The 11,689-nt window shown below is 35.9% G+C and overlaps 1 protein-coding gene across 1 annotated transcript; it reads right to left on the bottom strand.

The window, feature by feature from the left end:
* Positions 1–310: 310 nt before the first annotated feature.
* LOC119570269 lies at positions 311–9,748 on the bottom strand (the record flags this gene model as incomplete). Its single annotated transcript, XM_037918077.1, has 5 exons — positions 311–388; positions 1,391–1,760; positions 2,654–2,815; positions 3,005–3,067; positions 9,480–9,748. Coding segments are annotated over 5 exons (942 nt in total), but the record flags the coding sequence as incomplete, so codon positions are not given.
* Between the last annotated feature and the right edge of the window lie 1,941 nt (positions 9,749–11,689).

The raw sequence follows: 11,689 nt of genomic DNA, 5'->3' as shown, positions 1-11,689 counted from the left end.
ATTTGAAGAGAGAGGATGCGGTGTATTTGGAGGATGAGTAAAGACCTGGGTGGATAATTTGGAAATGGATAGAGTTGCTGCAAACATTGAGGGGGTATGAGTATCATTCAGAGCTGTGGTCAAATGAGGGGTTGGAAAACCAATGAAATAAAATTTATAAGGCTAATTCATGAAGGGGCAAGCCTTAATGCCCCTAGCAAGGTTAAAACATCTTGATTATTTGCAAAGGTAGCCTGTACAAAAGGGGGGAAAAACTCCCAAACCCCAGGTTAGGGTTCCTACTTAACCTCGCAGGAAAATCTTTTAAGCGCTAGGTGGTGCTCCCTCTGGTTGCCCATTCACCACCCTTGGAAGGGTTTAAATTCTTTACATTTAAAGGATTTAAAAGCTTTAAACCCCAAAAATTTCAAAAAACGGTTTTAAAACCACACTCAAGGGGTACTACTACCTACTCTTCTTTAACCAAATTTTCAAAAGTTTTTTTTCTGTCCCTTTAATTAAAAAACTAGCAATAGAAAATTTAAACCAATTGAGGTTAATAAATAGTTTTGAAAAACTCCCGTTTCCAATTTTTTTTTTTTCCCTTTTCTGTATTTTCAAACTTTGTATCAATTATATCCGCCAAAATGTGAATTTTAACCAAATCACCATATTGGCATGTGTGAAAAAGGAAAGGCACTTTTTTAGGTTTTTAATCTTACAATGATGGTTCACGGAATAAAAAAAATTACCAATTAAAGGCCACATTTTCTAGACTCTTAAACCACCATTCCTTGGCAGTTTTAGAAATATTTTTCCCAATTGTATTTCATATTTCTAGGTTGGGTTTTAATAGATAAAAAAAAGATTATATTTTTCATTAAAAAGAAAATTTTGGGGCCTAACTACATTAATTCCGCAAACAAACCCTCTTATTCCCTTGCATTAAAAAGTTTTGAAGGCCTTAAAACCCAAATTTCTCATGGAAAAATAAAGGATTTATTTAATATTGGTTTGTAATAGTTTTTTTATTTGAAAAAAAGCTAAAGGGGCATTAAAAAAAAGAAACCCCTTGGGGAATGTTTTTGCAAATTTTTTACACTTTTTTGTATTAACGGGGATACATTACGCCTCAAATTTTTCAAGCCCCAAATCCGCATCGTCCTAAGCCTGGACTGTTTTAGTTTATTTTATTTCAAAATGATGGGTACATATCCTGTATGTGTGCACCCAATTTAGATAATTTTTTTACACTGTTCTGTTTTAAACCTGAGATTCTTATCAACTAATGATATAAAGCGTAATTGAATGTAGTCCAGATCGATATGCCTAAAATGACAAGAATAAAGATTTCTGCCTTATTCTCTCCTATACTTTACATTTTTAAATTTATTTAAAAAAAGCAACTAACTTTTAAAAGAATGAGAACCTGAAAAGCTGAGTTCCTGGGCTCTTTAAGTAGTCTGAGAATGTCTTTATCTCTTGGTAAATTTACTTTGCTTGTAGAATTTAAACTGCTTCCATTGACATTGTACTTGGAGTTCAGCTGGTCATATATGTCTTTTGTGCTGGATATGAAATCTGCTACATTGTCCGGGACTGGAATATTGTTACACATTTCCTGTTTGAACACTCTCAAGTTACCACTGCGTCCAGGAAGTTTCCATTTCAGATCTTGGCTGAGGTAAAAGGGCTCAGCCTCTCGAAGGAGCTGGGCTTCTATTTCTAGCCTCTGGACATCTGTGGGAAGAATGCCTGCTTTGTCCATTTCCTTCTGTGTTCTGGAAAATAACAGTGACAAAATTATACTAGGTGTGTATCATCATCAATAACGGTATGTTCATGCTCTTTATTGTTGTATTAAGAAGGTATTTCCAATACCTATTAAGTGTAATCATCTTTACAAAGAAAACTTATTTTCAAAAAGTGATAACAATATACATAGATTTATAATGAACTACAGCCAGATAAAGGAGTCTTTAACCTGTTAACAATAATTTTATTTTTTAAACATACATTCTGCTGTACAGATGTACAACAGAATGTTACTTCATAGCTTGGCAATTGTCCAATGCAAGAGATCATCCTGGAAACTGGTACATCTATTCATGACATGATTAAGATTTTTTGGCCTGACAAGATACATCAGACCTTGACTAGCATATCCCAATGTCCCTGCTTCCAACTCCTGTACATATGGACATGCTTGCTTGCTTGCTTGCTTTTTTTGAGCACAGTATCACATCATTAGGCTTAGAATGGAAAGTCAACTGCAATATGTGAGAGAAATGTTCTCTCACAGAGAATCTTCCTAACAGTATTTTGGGGAAATTTTATTTAAAGTAGCCTAAAGCTGCTGTCATTCTCCATCTAAAAGCCCAAATTTAAGTAATGAGAACGAAAATGAGAATGTGCTCATTGTTTATCCATGCATACTTTAGTATGCATGGATAAACAATGAGCACAGTGTGAGTATAGGAGGATGGGGAGGCAAATAATGATGCAAAAGAAAGATGGATGACATCATGGAGAGTAAAGAGGGGAAGAAAGAAACAGGAAAAGGGAAGATGACATGGGGAGACTCTGGTACATTGGCCAGTATAGGAAAAGAACTAGGCTTGAGTGGTGAAACTATAAAAGCTCTCACAGAGGTTCTTTGGAAAATTTCACATACTTGTAGTCCATCATTTCTTGCATTTCTAACAGGAGAGCAGGTATTCTTGAGAAATCCACGCCCTTCAGTACAGTAACTCCAGGATAATCATCCCGTATCTCTTCCACGGATGGTTTGTGAGAAATGAATCTTGCACACTGAAAAGCAACACCTATGACTAAGCTGTGTAAAATATCATAATTGCAATCTGGTATAATGCCTGACTATTCCATGCAACAAATTCACAATTTCTAGTATCAAAAGACACTACTAAACAGTCCATAACAGGAAGAGCAGTTAACCCAAGGACCAAAGATTTATGTTCTGTCCCCTGTATTTTTTTGTGAATTTTGTTACATACAGAGGCTCTACATGTGCTCGGCCAGCAAGGAGTCTGTCAGTAGTTTCCTAGTGACGATCCTGATTTCCCCATTCCTTGAATGGCAGGAAAATATGTTTTTCGTTTTAATACAATTGATATAGATATTGATATACTATCATCATTGCTATTGATGTTATGATATTAAATGTTATTAAAATCTTGATAACATTTAAGACAAAGAAATAATAAAAAAGACCCTTTCCAAAAGTCAAGGAAAAGGGTAAACAGGGGTGAGATAGGTAGGACTAATAACTCACTCCTTGGTGACTAAGTATTTATAGAGCTATCTGTGTGTAAATGCAATAATAAACTTGTATTACAGTGGGCATGGCATGTATTCATGCCATCTGTGCCAAATGGGTTTACAGAAATGTAAATAATGGCCCTTATATATATAAACTCCCCCAGAATCTATATTCATACAACTTGATATCCATTGCATAAGATTTTTTTTTCTCTCTCCTAAATAAGTGTAATTAATCTTGAATCAGTTGATATAAGACCTATATATGAATTTGATAACAATTCTATGATAAAGTCTATTATTAATCAAATATATATAACTGTGACCTGTAACAATGACTTCAGTCATCAGCCCATGTTGCAACTACAATCAACTTCTGCATTTTATGAAGCATACGAGGAGGGCAAAAAAATAAACACTTATTGATGCAAGATTATATACATCCTACACACACACACACACACACACACACACACACACACACACACACACACACACACACACACACACACACACACACACACACACACACACACACACAGATAGATAGATAGATAGATAGATAGATAGTAGATAGATTTATTTATTTATTTATTTATTTATTATTTATCTCTCTCTCTCTCTCTCTCTCTCTCTCTCTCTCTCTCTCCTCTCTCTTTATATATATACTACTATAGTATATATAATATATATATATATATATATATATATATATATATATATATATATATATATATATATCGGGGCCGCGGTGGCCGATGGTTAGAGCGTCGGACTCAAGACTGTCACGACGGCAATCTGAGTTCGAGGGTTCGAGTCACCGACCGCCGCGTTGTTTCCCTTGGGCAAGGAACTTCACCTCGATTGCCTGCTAGCCACTGGGGGACCAAGTCAGCCCAAGTCAGTGCCGGGTAAATAGAGATGGTGACTCGGAAAAAAAAAAAACAAAAAAAACACCGGGCGGAAGGCAATGGCAAACCACCGCTCTAAATTGCCAAGAAAAATCATGGAAGCCCATGTTCGCCAAGGCCGCGGTGGCCGAATGGTTAGAGCGTCGGACTCAAGACTGTCACGACGGCAATCTGAGTTCGAGGGTTCGAGTCACCGGCCGGCGCGTTGTTTCCCTTGGGCAAGGAACTTCACCTCGATTGCCTGCCTAGCCACTGGGGTGGCCAAGCCAGCTCAAGTCAGTGCTGGTCCAAGCCCGGATAAAATAAGAGAGAATGATTACCTAAAAAGGTAACACCGGCACTCTCCGTGGAAAGGAACTGGGGACCCTACCACGTACTCATCCAAGAGCATCACATCGTGAAAACTGCAATTGAGTATCATGCTGTGACCACGGCGTCTCAGACATGAACCTACCGTTAATTGATGTTGATATATATATATATTGCTACGCCAGTGGGTCTTTGTCTCTGTGCGAAACATGTGTTAACATGAAAGGATGACCTGGGCATGTGTTAACATGAAGGGACGGGACCTGGGCAAACATGACACAGCTGGCTGTGAGCGGAGGAGCGGAGGAACAAGCCAGGAGACGGAGTTGGGTGCTGCTCCTGTGAAGACCTCGTGTGTGCCTTTGTGACCTGATAAACTTTGTGTTGCCCTGTTATAAGCTGTATCGTGCAGTGTGACATGCTGGTTTCCCCCCTGTATTGTGCCTATAGAAAAGTTTACGGGTAAATAACTTGTGTAATAAAGGAAGACTGTCATTTTGTGTTTATTTCGTGCCCTGCCTCTCCAGGTGGCGTTTCCCCTCGTGGTGTTCTGGGGACGCTGTGGTGCTCGGTGCCTCTTGGAACTGTTCAGTGTTCACGACCCTGTGGATAGCACGCCGTCTGCCTAGCCTGCCTTGTGTTGGTGGCAGAGAGACGAGGCGGTCGGCGTTTTTTTTTTTTTTTTTAACGGTAGGTTCATGTCGAGCCGCCGTGGTCCACGCATGATACTTAATTGTAGTTTTCATGTTGTGTTGCTCTTGGAGTGAGTACGTGGTAGGGTCCCCAGTTCCTTTCCACGGAGAGTGCCGGTGGTACCTTTTTTAGGTAATCATTCTCTCTATTTATCCGGGCTTGGGACCAGCACTTGACTTGGGCTGGCTCGGCCACCCAGTGGCTAGGTAGGCAATCGAGGTGAAGTTCCTTGCCCACGGGAACAACGCGCCGGCCGGTGACTCGAACCCTCGAACTCAGATTGCCGTCGTGACAGTCTTGAGTCCGACGCTCTAACCATTCGGCCACCGCGATATATATATATATATATATATATATATATATATATATATTATATATATATATATATATACATATATATATATACATATATGTATATATATATATATATATATATATATATAATACCCCACGCACATATACATATATACATATATACATATATACATACATCATACATAATCCCATAACCCCCACACAAACCCCACACCTATATATATATTATATATATATGTGTGTGTGTGTGTGTGTGTGTTGTTTTGTGTGTGTGTGTGTGTGTGTGTGGTGTGTGTGTGTGTTTGTGTGTGTGTGTGCGTGTATTTATGTATTATGTATGTATGTATGTATGTATGTATGTATGTATGTATGTATGTATGTATGTATGTTTTTTATGTATGTATGTATGTATGTACTTGTGCATATGCCATGACATTTTTTCTATTCATTTTATGTTTCAGACAAAATAACATTAATTCTATATTATTTAAAACCCACCACAATAGAGGCGACAAAACTGGTTTTATGTACACCCAAAAAGGTCTACATACTTTTGGAGGCTTCATATCTTGTGCCTTCTCCCCAGCTGGTGTTTTTGGTGACTTGGGTGTTTGTGGTGGAAGTCACCAAGCAGATGTCAATCTGGCCTCCGTCCCTCCTTCAACAGAATGGGAAAAACAAAAGCTAAACAAGAAACTGTGCGCTAACACAAGCCCTTTTCATTGTAAAATTAAGTAAAATTAAATGAAAACTCCCTTTTATTTAGGGTTCACTACTGGTTCTAATTTCCTGGGTAAGACAAAAAACGGCACCCTGGGGGCCCCTTAAACAAGGATAGCCCCCATTAGCTCCCTTACCAGGGTTGGGGTGAAACTGTCGGCAGCGGGGCAGTGGATACGGTAAAAACACCAGAAAATCCCGGTATGCTCAAGCAGACCCTCCCGTTTTTGAACTGGTATCTAATGTTTTTGGGGAAAATTACACACTCACACAATATTTAATTTTTTAATAGTAATATAAAATTTTAATATATAATATTAAAATTTTATTATAATTATAAAATATAATTTAAAAAATTTTAATTAATATATATTATATATATATATATATATTTTTTATATATATATATATATGTATTATATATATGTATATAAATTTATATTTATTTTAAATAATAATATGTTATATAATTTTATATATATATATTATATATATAATTTTTAATAAAATTTATATAATATTATCTTTAACATATAACATATACATATATACAATACATATAATATAAAATTACAATATTATACATATATATAATAATATAAAATTACATTTATATATTATTACATATATATATTTATACATAATAATACTTAATATATATATAATATATAATATATAATATATATATACATTTTAATATTACATATATAATATATATATATATATTAATATACATATTATATATAAAACAATCTTGCGAACTGTTGAAACTATCGCCAAAAAAAAAAAGCAATTCCCCCGGAATCTGAAAAAAACACTATGAAATTAAAACAAGAAGATGCCTAAAATAAAAAGGTAAATAAAAAAAATCCAGTTAAAAAATAATTTAAAAAAAACAAAAAAAAAAATTCAAAGATTTTGCGACAAGTGGAAAAATTTTAAAATGAACATTGCCAGAAAATTTGAAATTTTTCTTCAATAAACAACTAAAGAACTCTCCCAAGGGAGTACGAACATCACACGAAAATTTTAAAACCTACAAGGGACACTAAAAAAACTGAAATGGACGTTTTTGTGAGGGAAAAAGAAGTAAAAGATAGATATCAATATTTTTCCCAAAACTTTACAAAAAGAAAAAAAAAATCTAACAACAACAAAATTAGACTAAAGCAGCGAGGATGAACCCCGCCACAGGGACGAAGTTTAAAAGCCATAAAAAAGAAAAGAATAACAAGGCCCCGAATAGATAAAAATAACAGAGAACAAATTTTAAGAATGCGGGCGAAAGTGTTGAATACTTCCTACAAACCTTGTACATAAATATGGAAAAAAAAGAAATGGCCAGAAACGGGGAAAATCAGTCTTTTCTCCCATACCTAAAAAAGGTGACCACTCCAATGCAACAATAATAGGACAATTGCCTTAATAAGTCACAGCACAAAATTTTTTTTGAAAATTTTTGCTGAAAGTTGAAGTTAAGTTAAGAAAAATAAAATTGCACGAACAAAACGGTTTTTCGCCCCCCCGGAAAAGGGACCCAAAACCAGATTCAAATTTTAAAAATTTATCATAAGAAAAAAAAGAGAATCAAAAAAACCCATACCTGTTTTCTCGATTATGTGAAAGCTTTTGATACTGTTGATCACGATATCCTCTGGAAAACAGTAGTATGAAGTTTCCCAAAAAACATATCCAATTAATAAAAAACCTTTTATGACCAAAAAAGCAGCTGTAAAAAACCCCCTTAGGGGTTAACAGAAGGTTCGAAGTCAAACAAAGGGGTACGCAGGGTTTTCTTCGTCTCCGCACCTCTTTTAATATATTTCTGAAAAATTATGAGAGGTGCTCTAAAAATTTTTTTAAAGGAACTATGAGTTTGGGGGATACAAAATATCAATTGAGGGGACGCCCCATATTTTTTGATTTCCAGCAGATACTGAAATACAACAAATACTAGATAAAGTTAGAAAGCAAGCGAAAAGGCTGGGTTGTTTCTTAATGCAAGAAAAAAAAGTCATAAAATTTTAAAAATACCGGCAATGAAAAAATATGAACAGTTAAATCAATGGGAATGATTGTGGGGAAATGTGAAAAAGGTTTTATTATCTTTTGGGGCTGTTTTAAACCCAAACAATGATGATTACCGGAATAAAAAGAAAATTACCATTGCCCAAAAAACGCCACAATTGCTCTCAATAACATTTTGGGAAAAACCCAACATTACCTTACCAAAAAAAGCTGAGTTTTTGAACCATTTTTTTTCCCAATTGCTCATATTTCTGGTGTTTGGGGGGGTTTTAAGTAGATAGACAAGAAAAGATCAATGTTTTGAAATTGGGGTTACAGACGATACTGCGTATTACTGGAAGGAAGAAGACGAATATGAAGTCTGAGAAAAATAAATTGTAAAGACCGACTGTTGGACATCTTGAACAAGAGGAAATTAAAGTTTATTGGTCATGTAATGGAAGGTAAAAGAAATTGAGAAAAACTTGCTGACAGGGATGGTGATAGGAAACAGAGGAAGAGGCAAACCGAAGACAAGACTGAGCGAAATATCAAAGATATTGGCGGGCTGTCGATAGTATAAGTGGAAAGAAAAAGCGTAAGATCGGGTTTAGTGGCGAAGGATGGTGGAGAGGTCCACGGCTGCTCAAACATGAGCATACCTTTTATAGTATATATATATATTTTATATATATATATATTATATATATATATAATGTATTATATATAATGTTATATTATATATGTTATATATATAATGTATATATATATATATATAATGTATATATATATATGTATATATATTTTATTTTATATTATATATATATATATATATATATATATATATATATATATATATAAATTAATATATACATATACATATACAAAATACATATACATATACTATAATATACATATGCATATGCATATGCATATACATATATATGTATATGCATATGCATACATTTAAATGTATATGCATATGCATATACATATACATATATATATATATTATATATATATTTTATATATTTATATATATTATATATTTTATATATATATATATATAATTGAAGTATGTATACATGTATAGCATGAGAGTGGTGGGGTGTGCATGTGGCTGTGTGCTAGTGTAGGGGTGAAGGGTGAAAGGTAAGGAGCACTTGCATGTATGTGCCAGGTTGCATGTTTTCTTTTATCTCCTGGTATACCTTCTTGGTACAACTAAAACTGTAAATTCAAAGAGTGGCCACACTTGACTCTTACCCCATCCCTGCTTTTCTCTTATACTGTTCTTCTAGATGCTGCATCAGGCGTCTCAAGTTCAAAGGGGAATCAGATGAAGGTGTATCGCTGCTTGCATAAGAGGCAGCTTGGGAATCCTGGCTGCTTATCTCTCCCTCCTTCGACTTTACTGAAGATGCTGCAAGTGAATCTTCGCCACTCATTCCTCCCTCCACTTTCCTCTTCATATCGACTTGGTTTTTGGACTGAATCTCATCTAGAGAGGGTAGGTCTTGAGCGGGGATCCCATCCTATTTATATCAATAAAAAGGGTTATTCGGGTGTGATAATAGTAATAATACCATCATCTTAGATATTCTCATTTCAAATTCAGTTTTCTAAAACAAATAATAACGGCCTGTTTTTGCCTTTAATAAGTGCATTTTTTCGTCGTCTTTCCTGTGTTGTTCTGTTCTATTTTGTTTTCGTATAGATGGTTACAGAAGTGTTTAGTCACCAAGGAATTTGATTAATACTTCTACCTGACCTCACCCACTCGTGCCTTTTCTTGATTTGTCTTTGAAAGATGAGTTATTATTTCTATTATTACTATTATTATCAATATTGTAATAACAATTATGATGACACCATTGATAATATGATCAACAAAGATGATAATAACAGGCATATTTTCTAAAAGCTCAAGGAATGAGGCAAACAGGTAGGTCTTGTAATTGACTAATTTGTAATTAAGCCATTTAATTTTAAAAAAAAATTAAAAAATACATCAGAGTAATAATTTAAAAATAAAAAATATAATAATAAATAATAACAATAATAAACTTTTTTTTCCCTTCTCCTTTTTCTTTTTTTTTCGGTTTTTTTTTTTTCCCCTCCCTCTTTCCTTTTTTTTTTCCTCTTTTTTTTTTTTTTTTTTTTTTCCTCTTTTTTTCTTTTTTCTTTCCCTTTTTCCCTTTTCTCTTCTTTTTTTTCCCCTTTTTCCCTTCCCCCCCCCCCCCCCCCCCCCCCCCCCCCCCCCCCCCCCCCCCCCCCCCCCCCCCCCCCCCCCCCCCCCCCCCCCCCCCCCCCCCCCCCCCCCCCCCCCCCCCCCCCCCCCCCCCCCCCCCCCCCCCCCCCCCCCCCCCCCCCCCCCCCCCCCCCCTTTTTTTTCTTTTCTTTTTTTTTCTTTCTTCTTTCTTCTTTCTCTTGAACTTTCTTTCTCTCTTCTCTCTCTCTCTCTTTTCTCTCTCTTTTCTCTCCTCTCCCTCCTTCTCCCTCTCTCTTCCTTTTTTTCCTTCCCTTCTCTTCTCCCTTCTCTCCCTCTCTCTCCTCTCTCCTCTTCTCTCCTCTCTTCTCTCTCCCCCTTTTCCTCTCTATTCTCTTTTCATCTCTCTCTTCCTCCCTCCCTCTCTTTTTCTCGTTCCCTCTCTCTCCTCCCCCTCTCTCTCTCTCTTCTCTCTCTCTCTTCTCTCCTCTCTTCCTCTCTCCCCTCCTCTTTTCTCCCTCCCCCTCTCTCCCCCTCTCCTCCTTCTCCTCTCTCTCTCTCCTCCCCCTCTTTTCCTCTCTCTCTCCCCCTTTCCTCTCTCTCTCTCTCTCCTCTCTCTCTCTCTTCTCTCTCTCTCTCCCTCTCTCTTCCTCTCCCCTCTCTCTTTCTCTCTCTCTCTCCCCTCTCTCTCTCTCCCCTCTCCTTTCTTTTCTCTCTCTCTCTTCTTTCTCTCCCCTTCTTTTCCTCTCCCCTCTCCTCTCTCTCCTCTCCCCCCTCTTCCTCTCTCTCTCTCTCTCTCTCTCTTTTCCCTCTCCTCTCTCTCTCTTTTCTCTCCCCTCTCTTTTCTCCTCTCTCTCCTCCTCTCCTCTTCCTCTCTCTCTCTCTCTCCCTCTCCTCTCTCTCTCCTCTCCTCTCTCTTCTCTCCTCTCTCCTCTTCCTCTCTCTCTCTCTCTCTCTCTCTCTCTCCTCTCTCTTCTTCTCTCTATATTATATATATATAAATATATATATTATATATAATATATATATATATATAAATTATATATAATATATTTTAATATAAAGTATATATATATATATATAATATATCAATTATACTATTCTAAAACTACTATATACTTCTATCTATCTATCTACTTTCATATCTCTCTCCTCTCCCTCTCTACTCCCCTCTCTCTCTATATATATTATATATTATATTTATATATATATATTCTATATATATATTATTATATATTTATTATTTATATATTATTATTTCTATTAT

The sequence above is a fragment of the Penaeus monodon genome, unplaced genomic scaffold (genome assembly GCF_015228065.2).
Source record: "Penaeus monodon isolate SGIC_2016 unplaced genomic scaffold, NSTDA_Pmon_1 PmonScaffold_2361, whole genome shotgun sequence".
NCBI lineage: Eukaryota > Metazoa > Arthropoda > Malacostraca > Decapoda > Penaeidae > Penaeus > Penaeus monodon.
The sequence above is the reverse complement of the archived record's forward strand: the minus strand, read 5'-3'. Positions and strand labels throughout refer to the sequence as shown.